This window comes from Choloepus didactylus, chromosome 7 (assembly GCF_015220235.1).
Source record: "Choloepus didactylus isolate mChoDid1 chromosome 7, mChoDid1.pri, whole genome shotgun sequence".
In the NCBI taxonomy this organism is placed as follows: domain Eukaryota; kingdom Metazoa; phylum Chordata; class Mammalia; order Pilosa; family Megalonychidae; genus Choloepus; species Choloepus didactylus.
Window position 1 is genome coordinate 18,586,193 of NC_051313.1, and position 23,097 is coordinate 18,609,289.

General features: G+C 37.4%; 1 protein-coding gene across 2 annotated transcripts in view; it reads right to left on the bottom strand.

The window, feature by feature from the left end:
* Positions 1-23,097, bottom strand: part of LAMA2 (laminin subunit alpha 2) — a 535,576-nt gene that overhangs the window by 32,274 nt on the left and 480,205 nt on the right. Inside the window, exons 50-54 of one of the 2 annotated variants that reach the window (XM_037842982.1) lie at positions 19,943-20,105; positions 19,107-19,251; positions 6,167-6,305; positions 4,071-4,082; positions 999-1,119 (exon numbers count right to left, since the gene is read on the bottom strand). In XM_037842982.1, coding sequence (XP_037698910.1) covers positions 999-1,119; positions 4,071-4,082; positions 6,167-6,305; positions 19,107-19,251; positions 19,943-20,105 — 580 coding nt within the window. The remainder of the gene's footprint in view (positions 1-998; positions 1,120-4,070; positions 4,083-6,166; positions 6,306-19,106; positions 19,252-19,942; positions 20,106-23,097) is intronic. The other variant, XM_037842983.1, reaches the window with a different exon arrangement.

The following is a 23,097-nucleotide window of genomic DNA, read 5'->3' on the forward strand; positions in this document are numbered from 1 at the left end:
CATGGAGGATTCATTTTTTCTTTCTCTCCATTTCCTTAATTACCCTGAATTCTATAGGAATACTTTAAAATAATTTTAATCAGTGGAAGCTACCAAAACAAATAGTTTTGTATTATATCAGGGTAATTGGACATTAAAAGAATGACATATTTATCATTTTCTCTTTTTAAAACAAGCTCATCACTTTTGAGGTCCCATAAAAATTCTTAATATTTGCTGATGACAGCAGTCTCTTGATTATTGATATTTTAAAAAAGGAGAGCTGTGACCTGTATTTCTCTCACACATGGATCAGCACCTATGGCACAGTCAGCACAGAATAGTCAAATAAAGTCAAGGGGCTGCTGGGCTGCTTCTGCAAAGAGATCCTGAGGATACCTGGGTCTGCAGCTAAACTTTAACCTTCTGATGATAAGGGATTTTGCAATCAACTCAAAGACAAGTCTTTGCAGAACTGGATGTTGTAGTTCCCAGCCTGTGTCCTTTTCAAAGAATGACTTCCAAGCTGTAGACAAGATGTTATGCACTAAAGATTTTGGTGTAAACTACCACTTCACTATTTGGGTAAATTCCCAAAACATTCCAGAAAACAAAAAAATTAGGGTTGCTAATAAAACTATATACAATACAAAAAGTTAAAATTTTAAAAATGGATTCACAAAAATGAGGAAGGGAAAATCAATGTTGGAAGGGAAGATAGAACCAGAGAAGCCATTAATATTACAAAAAAACAAAAACAAAAACAAAACAAAAAAAAAACAAGCTCTGAAGTACAAGACACGTGAAATTGGGTCACAATTTTGGATCATGCCTCCTAGATTTTGTTGATCATGGTAATATTTAGAACTGCACCATTTTACTTTATCATTTTGCATAACTAAGACTGGGATCAGTAGGGATCTAAAATATATTTACCAGGGACTTGGCCCTGTTAGAGCACCCAAACTAAGTGAAATCTGATATGAGTATGTTTAGGGAACCATTAAAAACAGACCAACCTCCAGCGAACATCCTTTGGTGACGCCAACATAATCAGGGCTACTGAGTATATTATATGGGGTTCTTGAAATTTCAATATCTCTGAGGCAGCCAGAATATTTCTTCAAATTCACTTCGGGCCTGTTGAAAAGCCAAATGGAAGACAAAAGCCATATCATTAGGGTGATGGCAGTGTGGTTCCCAGGACGGCTGGAAGCAAGCCATACGGAGCAGACTCATGCAGACAGGCTCATGTTTATCACCCTGTGCACACACGCACACGTGTACCCAGCAGCTACGCTTTCCGCTTTCCATTATCTACTGGTTGGATTACTTGGATGCTAACACCACCCTGCAGGAGTTTTTATGTAATTCTTCTTCTTCTTCTTTTTAAAATAACTTTACCCACAGCATTTAAATAGAAAGTACAGGAATTAATTGACTTCTTATTAAGTGCTTCCTAAGCATAATGAAAGCGTCTCTCTTTTCCCTCTGAAGAGGGGATGATTGTGTAATCAGCATAATCAAACTATATACAAAGAGAAGTTAAGAAAAAAAAACTTGCTAAAAATTTAGAAGAATAATTCTACAAACTTTTATTTTGTAAAGAACATAATTCTCCCATTGAGACTGGGGGTAGTAGTAGTTCTTTTTAGAACTTTTAACTATAACAAAGTATTAGAAAGGTTCATTTGGATTCCATAGTCTTAAAAAAAAAAAGGACTTTAAAATTGGATTTACAGGTTAGTTCCAAAGTCCTTGTTCTACACTAGAACAACAACCAATAAAGCAACCAAGGCACAAAACATATAGCTAATCTTTTCCAGTAGGGTTGAAAAAATGGCTTCTATAGCCATGTTACATTAGAGTGTTTACCCTTGCTCACTACCTTCTTAAAATGGGCAAACATGCGAACAGATCAGAAAATGCAGTCCTTGCCCTGGCGTCCAGCATGTTTCTCTGGTTTATTACGGGACACTGTGTAAGTGATCGGACTTCTCTAAGACTCAGTGTCCTTCTATGTTAAATGGGCGTGATAATAATAAAGGTAACTATATCATCTAGTCGTGAAGTTTGCAGATGATGAGTGCAAGCACTTTGACACAGCACCCAGCACTCAGTAAGTGCTCAGTCAACACAAACTAGTAGGATGCCAGTGACGAAGAAACTCCTTTAATCTACAATAGCACAGTCCAGTAGAACTTTGGGCAAGGATGAAAATATTCTGTTGTTCACTGTCCACGTCAGTAGCAACTAGCCATGTTGGCATTTGAAAGGAGGCTCGTGCCAATGAGGAACTGAATATTCATTGTTACTTAATTTTAATTAATTTAAAGTTAAATAGCCACTGTGGCTTTGGCTACTGTATTGAACAGCATGGGTTTATAGGGATAAATCCTTTCTTCTTTGCATGGCGCTAATAAGCACCTGTAAAAACTCTCCATTGGGCACCAAAATCTTTTACTTATTAGAGGAATGAATAATTCTCTCTTCCTTGTCTGATGATGCCAGGAGTCCCTTTTTTGTCTTAAAAAAAGCCACATTACATGAGAAAGACAGGCGGGCACGCAAATCAAACCCTGGCAATGCATATCAGGAGATTTATGTCCTGCCAGGTATTTTCTGTTCCCTTTCTTTTTGGAATTGTTTTATTTTCTTTGATCATTTTCTCCCATTCTCAAGGTTTTCTCCTTCTGTTCAGTCCATTGGTCATTATGAAGAACATGTCCAACTGAAGGGTGAGGAACTAACATTTAAAGCAAAAGGGAATGGGTATGTGCTGTCTGTAGAGTTCATCTGCTTCTGTATTTGCCTCTAAGGAAGGCTGATCTATCACAGTTTTCTCAGAGACCTTGTCAATAAAGTAAATCACTCCTACAGGCTCTACAGTTCATTATTTCATGGAAATACAAAGGACCACGTCAGAAGATGATGATATAGAAAGCTCAACGTTATGAATATCACAGGGGATAAGTAACCACACATCATCATCAGACTCATAATCAGTGACCACAGGCCTCTGTTTCCTGAGGCTCACCACTCAGGGGCAAGATTACAGAGCTATACAGTGTCATTCCAGAGTATTATTAGCAGATGTCCCCACCAAAGCCAGCCTTTGCCTTTTAGCTATCCCAGCAAACATAGCATGCTTCCTCTGATAAACATATTGTGATAGAACAACATGGTTTAGTTTTTTTTCACTTTTATTTCTATACATTCTAGTTTCTCATATCACAAGTCTAGCCTTCACTTTAAAAACGTCTTGGATTGGGGCAGTTTCATTATCCCCTTTCCAGAAATTTGGCACTGTTCAGCTCTGAAAGGTTACCCCACTTTGGCTCTAACCAGGGTGCACCTGCTCTTCTCTGGAGCTGATTATCCACTTCACAGAGGCTTGCTGCTCACAGGATTTTTGCGAACACCTGACTACAAATAAAAATTAAAATGCTCTGGCGAAGCTAGGGGGGACCATCCACAAACTTCTTCACCATTAACGCAAATCCTTGTATTAAGTAGAGCATTTCCAGAGGTTCCTTTCGTCTGGCTCCAAAGCTAATTCTAAATAAACATGGCAATAAATAAACAGCTTTGCTAAGAGGCACAAAGGCCATATAAACATTTGCACGTTTGCAGGCCTGCAAAAAGCAACAAGACAATGGTAAGCATTGGGAAAACAGGATGATTGTTCAGCAGGCAGCATGGTGCTAAGGAGGTCCTGGATTCCACCCAAGAGAAGGGTGGAGCACTTTGCTCTGCTCCCCAGTCCACTGTGCCCATAAACCTGACCAGGTCGCATGAGTGCTGCTGGTCCCCAGGCACGCCACCTGGTGGTTGGACAAGTAAGTGGAGTCAATCTATCATTGCTGGTGAAACCACTCAGATTGCAGCCCAGCTGATGGTGGGTAAGCAGGCATGCATCTTTGAAAGCAAAGGGCAGCGTGAGAAATTTCTCAGAAGGCATTCCTTGCTCATGAAACATACTACAGGTAAAGCTGCACAGGTGTCACTCTGCTGCTGCACGGTTGCTTTATCAGAAGCCCTTTTACCCAACCCATGCACTTGAAGAAGGCATGCATAAATGTAAATGTTACCTTGCTTTCATACTAGGTCAAAGGAAAGAGAGAAAAAAAAAAAACAATTTACTTATCATTGAATTTCCATTTAGTAACACAGTAAACTTTAATTACAAATCTTTAAATAAAGCATCTCACATCTACAAAGGTAAGGAGTGCAAAACCCTGACAGAATAGAAAACAGACACATGCCCTTGACTGCAGTGAAATTAGAATCTAAAAATGACCAATTTCCCACACTAGTCTCCTGGAAAATTTTTAATTTGGAATATGAATTTAAGTCCTTATTTTTATCAATCCAATGAATGAGGAAATGCAAATATGTCTGTGGTATTAATGAGTGCCTTATAAATACTGCCTCTCATAGAGCTTGAACTGAATATCTGCAAAAATAATTTATTTTACCACATCTTTTATATTTTATCATATTGCGATGCTTTGTGGGCCACATAGCAGGTAACTATGGCTGGTTTACTCCTTGGTCAGTCACAAATATACATCTAGAGATTGTTTTGAAATAATGTGTCATCCTATACTAATATGATGATTATGAAATGCTGTATTGTGAAAGTAAAAACATCTTACTAATAAAGACTCACTAGGTATGCAAACTGCAAACCAACTAACACATAAACCCATCTCAATGAAATTAGCATGCATACCTTTGTAGATAATCTCTAAAAATCACTTTATGGTCATTTAAACCAAGTCATCACTAGAAGAAATGAATCTAGGCTTGGTTAAACTTATTTTGGCTATATTTCACTCATAGTAGAATAAAATAAATGGCCTTCTAAAGTAAATCTTGGGCTTGAAAAATTGCTGAATCCCTAGCATTTAGTTTGGTACCCAGCACACACTAGATACTCAATGAACATTTGAGGGATGAGTGTTGAATGAATGAATTTCTAAGTAATAACTATGCCACTAGTTAAATACATTTAATCTGCAATGATTTTTCTGACCAGACATTTTGAATCTGTATATATAACAGAAAATACATTGTAATGGCAATGAATACAGAGCCAGTTTATCTGCACTATGAAACTTATCAATTCACACCCTTGAAAGATTAGTAACTAGATAGTTGCCTGTTCTGTGACTATAGATAAAAGGATGTGCTAGCTGTCACAAAACAAGACTGAAGTTTTAGTGACCATTTGGGAAAAATGGAAATAACTGATCATCATGCTTCTCATCTATTCTGAAATCCTTCCAAACATAATGTGACTTTCTAGAGTAGAAACACATAGACAGGACTTGTGTCCTCATTAAAAACAAACAAATTAACTAACAAAACAAACAAAAAATTGAAAATATGGTAGTCTGTATTTGTATTATTTGTATTAAGAACTTATGGTTTAATCAAGTCAATTCATCCCAATCTAATTAAATTCAATTCACATTTATTGGGCATCACATACTTCAGAGATTTTTATTTCTTATGTTTTGTAACAAGTAGTAAATTAAATAAGTACTGTATAAACTATTTTATGAAATTTTATAGTTATTTGTATTTATTTTTTGAACCTACTAAACTATGAACTAATAATGTTCCTTCTTGCTAGCTAAATGTACCTTCCTGCTAGCTAAAAGGCATATGTGAAATAAAAATATGTATGTTGTCATGGGCATAGAATTGCTGATAGAGCTCTAGTATTAGGCATATAGGAAATGTCCCCTATACCATTATGAGGCTCATTTTTAGCAATAAAATAGGTTGTACTTTCAATATCCTGAAACATTGACCAATTTTCAGAATACTAAGCAATATCAGTGTACCATTATCTCTGGTGAATGTGCAGGAGAACAACAATTATAATATCCACATTAAACTCTGGTTCCAACTTTAATTACTTTCCTAATTCTTTTCATCAGCTGAATATAAGGGAAACAGTGCATCCCATTCATCTCTTCAACAAAGATGTCAAATTAATCCTTTGGTTTCTAAATCCTAGTGTTGTTCTAACATACAACATGATGTTTTTTTATTAGGGCTTTCTGTAACTAAAGGTTATATGACACTCCTATTGTAATTAAACTTCAGAACTCTAGTGGGCATAGCAGCCATTTAATTAAAATTTAATCCTTAGCTCTAAATATAAACTAATTACCTCAAGTTTCTCAGTGTTGGCAAGCCACCAAAATATATTTTGTCATCTGCTTTCAAGTCAAGACCAAAGTTGTTTCCAGAAGATGAAGTTGCTATGCTCTCTTCCTGATTAGTGTCGATATCTACAATTGAGATATTGGCTGTAAAGGAGATAGGAAGGGTCACATTTTATTTGAGCAATAGCAACCACATCTGTTTCATTACTGTTACTTCAAGATAAATTATTTTAATTCTCAGATTTACACAGAATTTTCCAAGCACCTATACTATGCACAGTCATTTAATAATTGCAGAAATGACAGTAACATCAATAAAATACTTCATTAAACTATCCACAATAACAGAGCATGAAAATAATAGCTTCTCAAGGCAGTACCCATGAGGATAAATCTAGACGAACACTGAAGAGCCATATGACCAAGTTTTTCAAAATATAGACAAGTTGGGAAATAATTAGAAATAAGATAAATATTAATAGAGGTATATACCAGGAATTAAATAATTAATTAGAAATATGCTGAATCTGTGGCTGTGACGGTTTGAAGTTCTATGTACCCCAACAAAGATCAAGTTCAGAAAAGATCAGCTAATCCATTCCTGTGGGTGCAGACCTATAGTACGTGGGACCTTTTGATTAGGTTATTTCAATTGACATGTGACCCACTTCATTCAAGATGGGTCTTAATCCTCTTACTGGACTCCTTTATAAGAGGATAAAGCACAGAAAAAAGCCACAGAGAAGCTGAGAGAGAAAAGCCAGAGAAGCTCAGAGAGGAAGTCACTGAAGCCAGAAGCTGAAGCAATGAAACCCGGGAGAGAAGGACCAGCAGACACTGGCCATGGGCATCAGCATGGAACTGAGGAGTCCAGATATCCTGTGATGATTTGGATGTTTTCACAGCCTAAGGACAGTAAAGCTTGTAAGTTAACATATCCTCATTACAAAAGCCAATGAATGCACTTCTGGTATATTGCTTTTCATCAACTTTAGTAAACCCAAACAGTGGCTCTTGAGGTAAATTTCAGAATTCACTGAACTCCTGGGATTTAGGCTCCTCCAAAAAGCATCACTCCCCTGTGTAAGATGGTTGTGAGTGGATGTGGAGAGATGGGTATGTTTGGTTCTGCAGGATGACTGATGGGATCCATGCCCACTGTAAATTATGTTTTAGACTGGGGATGCTGAGTGCTGGGAGATAGCCACCAGTCTATGTCCTTACCCCTTAGTGCTTTTTCTCTCCAGTCTCTAAAGGTACTTCTGATAGGATGAGGATAAGAATTCAGAAATTAGCAAGTAAAAAGGAAAGAAGAGAGGAACTTCTCTGTTTAAACTTCTTTGTTAAGCAAGCAGATGGGACTCCCTTATCTCACTGATGTTTCCCCTTCATTCTTAAGGATCAAGCTAGTTGCTTTCTGAATTATGGACTTTCTCACTACAATCTTTTTTTAGGCCCAGTCTTAAACTGCTTCATATATTTTGGATCATTAATGTCTACTAAGGTGTCAGTTCATTAACGTGACAGATTTGGCCTCTAAATCTTTGCCTGATAAAAGATCTGAATTAGCAAGTCTAAAACTGGACATTTGAACCAATGAATTATCAGGGCATTACTAAATGGTTATTCCATGGAACATCAGTTTCTTGGATGTTTATGGATCAAATAAATTTGTCAATCACTAGGTTAAACAAAGTTAAACATATATCTTAATTTTATGGCTGTACAGAGCTTCTAACATGCTAATATGCAATGTAATGCTCAAAGAGAGAGACATGGTACCTGAAGCATTTCCCAAATTTATTTGACTAGGGAACACTATTATTTTCCTGCAACTTTTAAGGCTATTGTTTTTTGGAAAACACAGACACATCAAACTCCAAAATTCCATTGTAGTCTGTAGCACTGCCACTTCAAAAGGAAATATTTAAAAACCAAACATAAATTGCCTTAAATGTCATAAAAAATGACCAAAATAAAACTCAAACCTATTAACAACTCAAATGTTTAAAGCAGACATTTTAAGAAACAAACAACAAAAACACCTAAAAAGAAAAATCATCCTACTAAAAAATATTTAAGCAAGTTGAAATTTAAAAATTTACTTTTCAAAAATATATTTAAAGGATTATATTTCTTTGACATGGACTGGTGGCTAAAAAGAGATTTATAAAACTGTTTTCATGATTTTTTCATATAAATTCCTTTTTATCCAGATCAGCAAATAAGTTTTCCTATGGGGCAGATGACTGGAACATGAAAATATCCTCTTTTTACAGACCTGATGGGTATTTTAATGGTGTCTGTGAAAATGAGATTCTGTCTCCCTGTCGCAGGCAAGCCAGTGACTGGAGGTAGTTTTCCCCCTCATCCCTGAATAAATATATGCATTTTTAGAAATCATTCTAAGAAAAAAATGATTGAAGAGCAGCAACACAATGGAATTGAAACTCACTGGCCCAAGAGTTAACCCTGGCAGAGAGACACTGAACAGCATATTTTTACTGATTTGAAGGAAGCTTTTTAGTGATAAAGTGGGCTCTGCTATGAGATGCTAACACTTCCTCATTTCTTGCCCTATTTCTTTCTCAAATAGAATAGAGAAATAAGATATTAACACAAAATTTAAGAGTTGATGAGTACACACATCATTTATGGATGAGTAAGGAAACGGGTTTTATTAAATAGTAGACACAGAGGAAGGGCTTAAAAAGCATTTTGTAACCAATGCTGAATTAGTATAAGCTAATCGTTTCAACTTTGGTAATTCTTTTCTTCTCATTCTTAGCCCATTCAGAATCTAAACAATCATTCTCAGCCTTGTTTTCCTATCGATGCGCTTGGGGGGAGATGGCAACTTCTGCCACAGACTGTGGTTCTCCTGACTGACTCTCGAGGAAGATGGGGATTGGCCCCAAAGGCAGGTTATTGGAATTTCCAGGGTGAAACTGACTGAGAATAACTCCTTTAAAACAACTAAGCTGAACATTGAAAAGGAGCCTTATTGGGATCCTCTCCCACTACTCCATGGACTCTGATCCTGCTAAAGTCCCAGAGACCTCCCTAGGTCCAGACCCGACGGGGTCCATCTGCTCCTTTTCGAAACTGATGTTTATGCGGCATTTGATGCTATGAGCATCTCCTTCCTTCCTGGCAATTTTCTCTTTTGGCTACCACATACCATGCTCCCAGCTTCTTCTCTTCCCTTTCCAACATCACACTCAGTCTCCTTCCCTGAGACTTAGTTCTTTGGACACCTCTGAAGTGTCAGTTTTCCTTTATGTCCCTTCCTTTGTTCACTCCTCACATTTTAACCATGTGTAAATTCAAGTTTTTATCTGCTGACTATATGTTGATGACTCAGAGATCTGTGTGTCCGGGCTTGACTTGAGCCTAAAACCTCCCATTTAATAGGTGAGACAACATCATCTTTATTTCCCTTCAATATTTTGTTAAGCCAAATGATTAAAACCAGAATGATCATCATTTTACTCCCAAATCTGTATTGCCTATTTTATTTGGCAGTTCTGTGACCTCCCACCCAATCTCCTGAACTAGAAACTCTCTGGCTTTTCTCGTCACCATTCCACATCTAACATCAGTATCCTTGCTAAATAACTAACATCTGGCCTATTATTATTTTTTTTTAATTGGGATTGTTCAGATACCATACAATTATCCAAAGATCCAAAGTGTAAATCAGTTGCCCCTGGTACCCTCATACAGCTGTGCATCCATCACCACACTTAATTTTTGTTCAATTTTTAGAAACTTTTCATTACTCCAGACAAGAAATAAAGTGAAAGATGGAAAAAAAAGAAAAAAAAAAAAAGAAAAAGAAAAGGAAACTCGAATCCTCCCCTATCCCTAACCAACTTCCCTGAATTGTTGACTTGTAGTGTTGGTATAGTACATTTGTTACTGTTTATGAAAGAATGTTGAAATACTACAAACTGTAGTACATAGTTTGCAATAGGTATATATTTCTTCCCTATATGCCCCTCTATTATTAACTTCTAGTTGTATTGTCATACATTTGTTATGGTTCATGGAAGAGTTTTCTAATATTTGTACAGTTAATCATGGACATTGCCCACCATAGGATTCAGTTTTATACATTCCCATCTTTTGACCTCCAACTTTCCTTCTGGTGACATATATGACTCTGAACTTCCTGTTTCCACCTCATTCATGCACCATTCAGCACTGTTAATGATTCTCACATCTTGCTACCGACTCCTCTGTTCATTTCCAAACATTTAAGTCCATCCTAGTTGAACATTCTGCTCATACTAAGCAACCGCTCCCCATTCTTAAGCCTCGTCCTATATCTTGGTACCTTATATTTCATGTCTGTGAGTTTACATATTATAATTAGTTCTTATCAGTGAGACCCTGCAATATCTGTCCTTATGTGTCTGGCTTATTTCACTCAGTATATTGCCCTTGAGGTTTTGTCATCAACCCATTTTTTTTTTTTTAAGATGGATTTGTTCACACACCATACATTCCATCCTAAGTAAACAGTCAATGGTTCTCTGTATGGTCACATCTTTATGTGATCACCACCTTCACCACTATCTATATAAGGGCATCTACATTTCTTCCACAAGGCAGGAGGGAGCATCAAAGAAGATAGAGAGGGAAAAGAAAGAGGAAAAAAATGACAGCTAGAAAGTAGCAAAAGGAAAAGTAACCTTAAATCAAAGTAGGGTAAAGAGTCAGACAACACCACCAATGTCAAGTATCTAACATGCCTTCCCTATCCCCCCCTCTTACCTGCATTTACCTTGGTATATCACCTTTGTTACGTTAAAGGAAGCATAATACAATCATTCTGTTAGTTACAGTCTCTAATTTACATTGATTGCATCCCTCCCCCAATGCCTCTTCATTTTTAACACCTTGCAAGGTTGACGTTTGCTTGTTCTCCCTTGTAAAAGAACATATTTGTACATTTTATCACAATTGCTGAACACTCTAGATTTCACCAAGCTACACAGCCCCAGTCTTTATCTTTCCTCCTTTCTTCTGGTGTCTCACATGCTCCCAACCTTCCTCTCTCAACCATATACATAGCTATCTTTGTTCAGTGTACTTACATTGCTGGGCTACCATCTCCCAAAATTGTGTTCCAAACCACACACTCCTGTCTTCTCTTATCATTCTGTAGTGCTCCCTTTAGTATTTCCTGTAGGGCAGATGTCTTGTTCACAAAGTCTCTCACTGTCTGTTTGTCAGAAAATACTTTGAGCTCTCCCTCATATTTGAAGGACAACTTTGCTGGATATAGGATTCTTCGTTGGCGGTTTTTCTCTTTCAGTATCTTAAATATATCACACCACTTCCTTCTTGCCTCCATGGTTTCTGCTGAGAGATCTGCACATAGTCTTATTAAGCTTCCTTTGTATGTGATAGATTGCTTTTCTCTTGCTGCTTTCAGGATTCTCTCTTTGTCTTTGATATTTGATAATCCAATTATTAAGTGTCTTGGCGTAGGCCTATTCAGATCTATTCTGTTTGGAGTACGCTGCGCTTCTTGGATCTGTAATTTTATGTCTTTCATAAGAGATGGGAAATTTTCGTTGATTATTTCCTCTATTATTGCCTCTGCCCCTTTTCCCTTCTCTTCTCCTTCTGGGACACCAATGATATGTAGATTCTTGTACTTTGTTTCATCTTTAAGTTCCCGGAGACGTTGCTCATATTTTTTCATTCTTTTCTCCATCTGCTGCTTTGTGTGTAGGCTTTCAGGCGTTTTGTTCTCCAGTTCTTGAATGTTTTCTTCTGCCTCTTGAGATCTGCTGTTGTATGTTTCCATTGTGTCTTTCATCTCTTGTGTTGTGCCTTTCATTTCCATAGATTCTACTGGTTGTTTTTTTGAACTTTCAATTTCTGCCTTATATATGCCCAGGGTTTTCTTTACAGCCTCTATCTCTTTTGTGAAATATTCTCTAGACTTTTTGAATTGATTTAACATTAGTTGTTTAAATTCCTGTATCTCAGTTGAAGTGTACATTTGTTCCTTTGACTGGGTCATAGCTTCATTCTTCTTAGTGTAGGTTGTAGTTTTCTGTTGTCTAGGCATCTGACTTCCTAGGCCACCCCAATCAGGTTTTCCCAGATGAGAACAGGCTCAGGTCACAGAAGGAAGTAATAATTCAGTATCCGGTTTCCCTGATGGCTTTTCTTAGAGGATTGAGACACCTGTGCTTTTCTGCCCGGCAAATCCACCTGTCAGCCTGTCACTGCCTGTGTAAGAGGGTGTGGCCTATACTCTCCTCCCCCAGGCTTTGGGGTCTGGTTCTGGAAAGACTGAAAGATGGGCAGTAGAGCTGGGCCCCTCCCTTTTCTCTTGGAAAGCTATGCCCCCTCCAGAGCTGTCATCTGCATATCAATAAGTTCTTCGTTTCTGTGACTCTGCTGATCAAAGTGTTTTGATTTTAAAATGGTGGAGGCTGTCTTTACTGCAAAGTGCTGCGGGCTGAGAACCACTGAGGTTTTCTCCACAGAGAGAGAAAGGGACAGAAAAACTCCCAGGTTCACCCATCAGCCAGAGACAGCACCTGATCCTCTGGGCTCCCCGTCCTGAGACAGGTATGTCCCCCGACTCTCCCAAGGTCAGCTGTCACCAAAAGCCTCTGTCTGCTTGCTGAGGATTCGCTGTCTGTATTGAGCAGTTAACATTAAAACCTCACTTGGAGCTGGGCTGAGAGAGTGCACCACGCGGCTTCCTGAGGGAGGGGCTCTCGGCCCTCGGCTCTCGGCTCTCAGCACGGGTCTGCAGTTTTAATTACAGATTTTATGCTGTGATCTTGGGCATTCCTCCCAATTCAGGTTGGTGGATGATGAGTGGACAGTCATGTTTGTCTCCCCGCTGTTATTCCAGGTTATTTACTAGTTTTTTGGTCATTTATGAATTGTTTCAGAGGGGGACTAACAGTCTTCCACTCCTCTCTATGCCGCCATCTTAGCTCCTGTCTGGCCTATTTTTGAAACAGTTTAATTGAGTTATAATTGATATACTATGATTTGCCCATGTTTAATGTGTACAATTTATTAAGTTTTGAGATATGTTTACATCCATGGAACCATCACTATAATTGAGAAAATGAACATATCCATCACCCCAAAAGTTTCCTTTGTAATCGCTTCTTCCTGCCCCTCCCTGTCTAACCCCATCCAGAAGTAACCTCTGATTTGCTTTCTGTTACCATAGGTTAGCTTGGATTTTCTAGAATTTTGTATTCGGGTAAATTTGGTCAGCCCCCTTTCACTCAGAATAATTATTTTGATATTCATCCATTTTGTGTGTGTATTAATAGTTAATTACTTTTTATTGCTGAGCAGTATTCCATTGTATGGATATACTATAATTTGTTTATCCATTCACTTGCTGATGGACATTTGAGTTATTTTCAGTTTTTGACTGTTAGGAACATTCTGGTATAAGTCTTTGTATGAATATATGCTTTATACATGCTTTTATGTGTTTGGGTGAATACCTAGGAGGGGAATGGCTGGATCATATGGGAGTTGTATATTTCACTTTTCAAGAAAATGTCAACCTATTTTCAAATGTGGCTGTACCATTTTACTTCGCTCCACATCCTCTCTAGCACTGGGTATGGTTGGTCTTCATAATTTTAGACATTCTAATGACTGTGTGGTGGTACCTGATATTGGATTTTTTTTTTCCATTTCCCTACTGTCTAAGCTCACTACAACTGCTTATTTCAAGCTGTGATGGTTTGAAGCTGTACGTGCCCCAGAAAAAATCATGTTATTTTAATCCATTCCTATAGGCATAGAGCTACCATAGGTGGGAACTTTTGATCAGATTATTTTGATTGAGATGTGACCCACCTCATTCAAGGTGGATCTTAATCCTCTTACTGGAGTCCTTTATGAGAGGATAAAACACAGAAAAGAGCCCCAGAGAAGCTGAGGGAGGAAGCACTGAAGTCAGGAACTGAAAGCAATGAAACCTGGGAGAGAAGGACCAGCAGATATTGCCATGTGCCTTGCTATCTGACAAAGGAGCCCAAGTTCACCAGTAGCTGATTTCAGGGAGAAAGTATCGCCTATTGATGCCTTAAGCTGGACACTTCCATTGCCTAAGAACTGTAAGCTTGTAAGTTAATAAATCTCCATTGTAAAAGCTAACCCATTTCTGGTATATTGGCGTTTCGTTGGCTTTAGCCAACTAAAACACAAGTCATCATTCATCTCCTGCCTGGACTATTATTGGACCTAAATGGTCACTGTGTCAACTCCTCTGCAGAGCATAAATGGATCTCTGTGATTTGGCTCTTGCTAACATGCCCAGAGTTATCTTCCACCACTTTGTTGAAATTTTAACTCTTGTAATTGAAACTGAGTACAATTTTCCCCTAAACAATCCATATTTTATATATCTTTGCTTTTTCATGTGATGCTCCTTAGCCTGGATCATGCTCAACTGCCTCTACTCTCAGAAAAGTGTCCTAGAGCTTGGTTAGGTGCCCTACCTCTGTGTTCCCAGACCATCTCCCACAGTGTTTACTGCATCTTTCTGAATTGATCTATTTATGTGTGCATCACAGACTGTCAGTTACTCAAAGATAGAATCAGTATTCACCCTCAGAGATTCAGCACAGCATCTGGTACTTGCACAGTACTCAGTAAATGTTTCTTAGAAATGCTAAACTTATGAGAGCAGGTAATATGGCAATTTTCCCAAGCTTTCCTTCTTTTCCTTTTTAATTTAGATTTCATTGTTTAAGGTGTGACCTTTGAATATTGTTACTGCAGGTAAATGATTATACTCTTACACTCTACTGAGATTACATTTTTCATCTATGCACTAGAAGTCCATATTTGTTTTTCTTTTGTGAATTATCTGTTTATAGCCTCTGCTTCTTTTCCTATTGTGGCTTCATTGCTTTTCTTTATAATATAAAAATTAATATATACTTATTGACCTGTAAGAGCAATAAAATTCTTTAAAAATAGCTGAAAAAATATATAAAATATATATGAAATTACATATGAGAAAATAGAACAGCTATAGGGAGTTTCATTAAAATAAAATTTTGTGTCAATTTAATGTGAGAAGTTGGTGATGAAATGTCAGAGATAGAAGAGTTTAGGACCCTACCATGGGTAGGAGGAGAGGCTTGCAAGCTAATTGAGGATCAAAGTATACAATCACTGAACCTAATGGGCTAAATGCGATTTTTTTTTCTTTTAATGGCAATATGATCAAGGCACATGAGAAATAGAAGAAGGATAAATCATGTCATTAATTCCAAAATAAAAGTGACAGTGATTGCTGGAGACACTTGGCTGGGTGTTCAGGAAGACAAAAACCAATGTGTGAGTCTAGAGTCACTGAAGGCCAGGGAGGTACATATGAAAGAAAAATAGGAAGGAAAAAAAAAGAAAAAATAAAGAAAAGTCAACTGTGTCAAAGAGATCAAGCCAGAGGATAGGAATGGGGGCAGAAGACACTTAATGAGCAAGATAAAGTTCTTTCCAATTTCTGGAACACAGAGTAATTACTAAGTAAAGTCTTGGGAAAATATCAATTGGAGGAAGAGCTTTCTGAATTCGTGAAATACTTGAATTAATGATACATGTGAAAAATAAGTTGAACTACTTTTAGGTTTAAACAGTGCTGTAATTTGATCTTTGATTAACATGACTTCAGAGCACAGATCTTTTGGTTACTTGTCTGAATGCACAGAATAAAAGAATTGATAGCAAACTGATTGTGGAAATTGGTGTTTTCAAAGTGAGAATTTTTTGGCCACTGTTCTTGCAAGTAGCTGACACACTCCATCTCTCTTTTTTACACTATAGATTTGTTTAACATACTATTTTATTTAGACTTTCTAGCACTACTCAATTCAGCCCAGAGTTCCTGGTGTGCTGGGCCAGTTCTTTCACCTTTCCCATAAGGCACAGCCATCTTTCCCCTCTTTTCTTAAACCTGTGATTCTACTACCTGTCATCATTCCTATACTCAATTTCCTGCTTCCAATGTCACTGAAAAAAGTAGGCCATTAGAAGAGAAATATCTTAAAATCTGCATTCCAATTTACAAATTTTATCCATCTTCAACTGTCCCTCTTCCCTTTCCTTCCTATCTTGGGGAGGGTCTCTCTCTCTCTGTCTCAGACTGAGCACTTTCTTCTACTCTGGGTGCCACCCTCTCAGGCTTCCTAAGGGCTCATGCTATATTATTCATCTCCCTGTTTTTGTATATTTCCACTTACTTCATCTTTACTGACACATCCCCTACAGCCTACAAACATGCTCAAGGCTCATTCGTTCATTCATTCAATTCAATATTTATTGAGTATCTACTATGTGCTAAGGACTAATGGCCAAAACCAAGATGGCCCCTTACCTTCTGATCCCTGCCCTCCAAATCCATATCCTTCTCTTAGCTACTGCCTTCCTTTTCTTTGGAACTTCAGAACCAAACTCCCTTCAGGCTCAGTCTACACTTACCATGTCTGCTTTCCCACATCTGAATCCTCTGCAACTGGCTTTCACTTGGACCACTCCACCTTTCTCACCAAGCCCCCAATGACCCCCATGTTGCAAAAGACAATGGATTCCTTTGTCCTTGTCTTCCTTGGGCTCTCTGTGCCATCTGTTAAGTTAAACCTTCATTCTTTTAGAAACTCTTTTCCTTTTGCTTTGGTGATACCACACTTTCTCAAGGATTTATTTCTCTTTTCTCTTTTTTTACAGTCCCCTTTGGGGGTTTCTCTTTAGTGTACTTTTTAAATATTTGTGCAGCCAGATATCTTGATATGAGTGTATGGCTTTTCTCAATCCTATTCAGTTTCAACTATTTAGAACATGATGATGATTGCTAGTTATCCATCTCTTTCCTAGAAGCCTGCTGAACCTCAGATCCATATAACTAATTACCTGCCAATTAAACAGCTTCTCTCAGCTATTACAAAAGTCAGTAAACTTCAAGTTGTCCTAAACTGAACACAGCATCTTTTCCAGTAAACCTGGATTTCTTTGTGTTACATACTTTGGTGAATAGAACTGGTATATAATTGTTATCCAAGCAAAACAACCACAAATAAAGGAATCATTCTCAATTCCTCCTTACCTTTCTCAATTTAGCCTCCACATTGAGTATATCACAATGCTCTTCAATTTTAAAATGCATGCTATCTTTCAACTCCACTCTTTCCTCTCCATTCTCTTGGTTATTGACTTTTTTTTATTCTCCTCACTCTTCCCCTGTTTACTGTAGTAGCATCCTAAATTGTCACAAATCTACTTTCCAAGCTGCTGCTAAAGAAACTTTACTAAAGCACCAATCTGATGGTGTCACACCCTTGATTAAACTCTTCACTACTTTCCTGGAGCTTTCAGGAAAAATTGAAACTCATTACCTTAACTCATAAATCCCTTTATGAAATGGCTCTGTTATCTCTCTAGCCTCATCTGATAACTTTCTGCCACCATTCATCCGTTGTCTACGGTTTTTTTTGTAGTTACTAATTCATTTCCCAAACTGTGCTCAGCAGAATGCTAGTCTTGTGGGATTGGAAGGATTCCTGTGATCAGAGAAGTTTGGGAAATGCTAGGTCAAACAGAGTTAACCAGTTTCTTTTTGCTGAACTACAATGCAGAGCCTCTAACCTACCAATTTGTCTTGTGCCCCTCTATCCAGGTGAGTAAGTTATGCAGCAATCTTCCAATTTATAGAAGTACAAAACCATTTTTGGTCTCCATTGAGTTGTTTCTCCAGGGTTTCATGTTCCAAGGAAATGCAGGTATAAAATGATGCATTATATTTTGTGATGCATCCATGCCTTCACACAACTTTTACCATTTTGTAACGTCCAGATGTGCTTTTCATCTAGTTAATTCTTCAAGTCCTGTTTATGCCTCAGGGCATGCTTCTGGGAGCTGACCTCTCTGATGTAAATGTTTCTTTCCTCTGAGATTGCTAGCCCTCTGCGCAATCTCTGTCACAGAAGTTAGCTCTCTAGACTGCAGCCATTGATTTACTATCTCCCCAATTAGACTGCAAGCTCCTTGAAGACAAGGAGCTCTCTTAGACTTCATTTAGTTTTTGCATGGTATTTAGTAAGTCCTTGGAAAATATTTGTTAAACATAGGAATGAAAGATGGAGCAAAGTTAAATGTAAATTTCCATGAAATTTCACATTGGCATGGCCGAAATTAATTAGGTCTATTTATATTAGCAGAAGTATCAAAGGTACATATGCAGATATTGGTATTGCCATAGTACACAGAATTAGGGGAATCCACTTAAAAAACAGCAATAGCAGTACACTGGTACCTAATAAACTCGGGCTTCTATCTTCATTGTGGGATTTTATATGTGTTTGTGACCAGGTTTAAGTTTGAATTCATGTTTCTTTTCCTCCAATATCAGAACAAAATATCTGCTTATATGATCAGATGAAATAATGTATGGAAAAATGTTTTGAAAATGTCCTAGAATCATAAACATATCAAGTTATTATTCATCAATTATTTACTTGCAAGCATACACATTTTTGACACTTTTAGAACAAAGACCTGGTAGCCATGCCCTGTCACCCCTAAGAATTCTACCTGTGGGCTGCTCTACAGGAAATATCTTGGCAAAATAGGGGGGAAGAAAGCCCACAGCATTTTTCAAACCTATCACAGAGCATAATTTTACATGTTGTAAGAAGTTTTGTGCTTTCAACTCAAGCTCTCAGTTGCAAAAGAAAATGACAGAGAACAGTTTGGATCTTCAGTCAGTCATGTCTAACCCAAGCCACCTATAATCTAAGCAAAAGAAATGACATATCAATTGTTCACAGAACTTGTGAGTACCTGAAATTACAGACAGTCTTCCTCAGGATTAGTTACATGGGTGTTTGGGATTGCATGATTAAGGCCATCCTGCATTATTATTACAAAACTCACCTTGTTTTTGAATTCTTGACAGGGTGAATGATTTCCATCTCCCATCGTTATGGTTTTGATTGCTGACAACAGAAGCCATTCCTGAACCCAGATCATAGCTAACTTTTATGTGTCCATCAGTGAGCTCTACACTCATGAAATCTTTCTATTAACAGAGTAAAACAAGACAAACAATAAAACCTAGTGATCAGATTCACAGAGAAATACATGGGTGCTCAGTTTCTTTGCAGGGTTTATAATAGGGATTAATGGCTAAATTACTGAATGTGTTACTCTGTAATAAAAATCCATTTTGGAAATAAAATTGGTGTTGCTCTTATTGTGTATTTTTGAGGGCATGCTGTTATATTGCAATGGTCACAACCAAATTACTAGGATGTACCCTTTTATTACAAGTAGTGTAAAGTGGGTTCTTCTGAAAAAATACTGAGCAAACCAAAAGGTCTGCTCCTTGAAAGGATTTATTAATGAATATTGATATGGAATACAATGATGCAAAAGAAATTTAAAATCCCTTTCAACTTAGGTCTCTGGAAGAAGACTGAGGAAGCAGTTTTGCTGCATCATGATTTCATAAAGGGATGGAATATCATAAAGAATGATACGGAGCTCGTGTTGAAAAGAAATAGTAATTAAATTGTATCTGTGATTAACATTATCAATGAAAAAAATACAAACACTTTATCGGTATCACCCATTCTTGGTTATCACACAGCCATCTCAGACTCCTTTTAACAATAACATTTAGCAACAACAGATAATTTCATTAGAATTCTAAGGAAAAGAAGCAAACATATGTTCAGTCCTGGAAGAGGTGCTGTACTGATAGTCTTTACCAGGTCTCGTGTGGCAAGGTACATCAGGAGGGCACTTGAAGAAAATGTCCTGAACTTGAACATAACAGTGGAGATGTTGGGGTACCAGCGAATGGGGCGGCTGACCATTGCATAACCTTCTCCATCAAACTGAATAGTCCCCTCACTGTCTTCCACCTGTGGGCTGAAGAGAGAGACATTTCACATGAATCAGACCATGTCTACTTGGGCCATCACCATGCAATACATCAAACTGTCCTCCAGGACTGCACTGTGAGCTGCTATCAGGCAGGAATCATACCAGATCTTTCTTGGATCCTTCTGATTCTCTCCATGTCCACTATCACACTGTAACCATTATCTCTCACCTGATCTTGGGTGATAATTTTTTTAACTCATCTTCCCAATTCTATGCTTGCCCCAGTGCAATCTAAGCTCTATTCGTAGGCAGAGTAATTCACTCTTTCCTAGCTCAGGACCTTTAACCATTGTGTTTCCTCACTCCTCTCTTTACCTTCATGTTTCAGTTTAAATATCATTTCCTAAGAGAGGACCAACCAAAGAAAGATTGGTCTCTTGATATTTTCTTACTTAGCCTACTTTTTTCTTTTATAGCATTCAACACATTTGTAATTATATTCAGGTAACCCTTACTAACTGAATATTTGCTAACTTGTTGTACAATATTTTTTACATGAAATTCACCAACTGAAACCTGCTGTGATAAATTTGCATGAGTGGGCAAAGTCACGTACGTTTGAGTCTAGATGGGAGAATGCAGAATGCTCTTCAGTGGTACCTCAGCAGTTCTCCCATCTCCTGCTTGCAAGGTTTGAACACATTCTATTTTATCCTTATGATTTTTCCCATGCTTTCCTTGAAGGTTTAGCCCTTCATGGATCCAAGTATTTGCTGGGACATGGGGTATTGCCAATCCACGTTCAAATTAGTCTCATTGACATTTTTAACATATTATTTCATTTGTCCATTAAAGTATGTGTTCCTTGTCATCTAGAAAGAAAATATAATTTGCATCTAATTCTGATGGTCTTTTTGGTACTGGAAAGAAACATGCCCACTAAAATTTCATTAGGTGTTGAATAATCAGGTCATTGGTGCTTCAAGTGTTTTATGTTTTGCAGAAGTAATTGGTGGATGGTGTGTTGTAGTAATATTTGTGGGAACTGGTGGAGGTTTTGGCAGGCCTGGGATGTATTATTATATAGCATTTCCCACTTAACATAATAGACTATAGGCCCCTGTTCTCTGAACACTTGAATAGGCTTTTCTGGGACAGATTAGATTTAGACAATGAAGGGTGACTATATTTTTTTGTGTTTTTGTTTTTCTGCCTCCTTCATTAGAACACAATCATCCCCAACTGGGGGTGATTAGCTGGGACCTATGGCAAGCACGTACTCAGCATCTAGTGTGGTAGCTAACACATGGAAATGTTTGTGGCATAAAGGAGACTTTAGTCTAGCAAATTGCCTTACAGAGAATACATGTTCTATCAATATTGGTTGGAAAATTAAGGACTATTGAATATAATTCTAGTAAATACAACATTTAAATGCATTTTTTAAATGTGAGGTTATCTCTATCATCACTCTATCTCTCTAATTTATCTATCATCACTTTCATCTATCTAATTATATCTGTCTGTTTATGATAGTTATGTTCATGTATCAGCTTGGCTAGATTATGATGTCTAGTTGTTTGGTCAAGCAAGCACTGGCCTTATTGTTACCGTGAGAATTTTTGTGAATTTAAATAGTCAGTAGAGTGTATTTAAGGCAGATTACATCCACAATCAACAAAGAAGATTGCCTTCAGCGATGAGAGAAGTCTTATCCAATCAGTTGAAGGCTTTAAAGGGAGAACTGATGACTTCAGCAGTCAGAAAGAAGAATTTCTATCTTTACTTCAGCCAGACAGCTTCTGGGGAATTTATCAAAACTTCATCGGAGTTCTTGACCTGCAGCCTGCCCTATGGAATCTGGACTTGCCAATCTCCACAGCTTCATGACCCAATTCCTATACTATATCGCATAATATTAATATACATATATATATCCTGCCAGTTCTGTTTCTCTGCAGAACACTAATTATCTATCAATCATCTGTCATCTATCTATCTCTATTACCTACTTATATGATGTTGTTATAGAGTAAATTTCAATTATGGAGATTTTTTTCAAACTTTAAATATCTTCATATGAGCATATATTAGCATCTCTGAGGTTGGAATACTATATTAACTTGAAAGAAGGGAAGAGATATTGAGAAACAATACAGTAATATGTCACTATAAAATAAAAAATCTATACTATTGTTTTCATGAGACGTTGGCTAACGAGAAAAGCAGTAGTGTACAAATACTAATGGGCTTGTAGCATATTTCAGACAAGTTGTCATTCTCTCTGTGGCTGGGCTAGAGAGAAAAAAAGAATCTTTGTTCTGTATCTTTCAGTGTCAGATACTTGTTATTTTAAATTACTACTGATCTGTAATAATACATGGTGATTCCATGAAAGATTTTTCCTAACATAATCTTAAAAGATTCTTTTTTGCAATATTCATGAAAAATGCTGAAAGCTTAAGGAAATAAATCAGCCTATTAACAGTATCATTCAGCATGAAAACATGAGCTATTATTTAGCCTTCCTTCATCCTTACAAGAAATACAATAATTTCTGAAACATTAAATTAGAAGATATGAGAACGTTGTGTACAGTCTACTTTGGAGAAGTTTCCTTGATGTTCTCAAGCACTAAGAGTCTGCATTATACACTGCCAGGTTGCCAATGATGACCCAGGCGAGCATTGTAGGTGTCACTGCTGAGAAATCCCCAGATGCTTTGACTTAATACATTGTTATTTAAAAATGTAAAAAATAAAAACTGGAAACAAAATATCACTACACAATGCCAAGATAAAATGAAAATATCATACATTTTTCTTCTACAAAACTCTGGGACATTTATGCCTTATATCCTTATGTCCCTAATCTACTTATTAACTCCTTCAAAAGACAGTAGAAGAAATAGTGAACTAGATGGCAGGTGCCCTGGGGTCTGGTGTGAAATGGCACTAAGGACCTCTGTTTCTTGCTACAAGTCACTCAGCACTTGAATTCTCAGGTTCTCAGTTGTGAGATGAAAGGGTTAAATCAC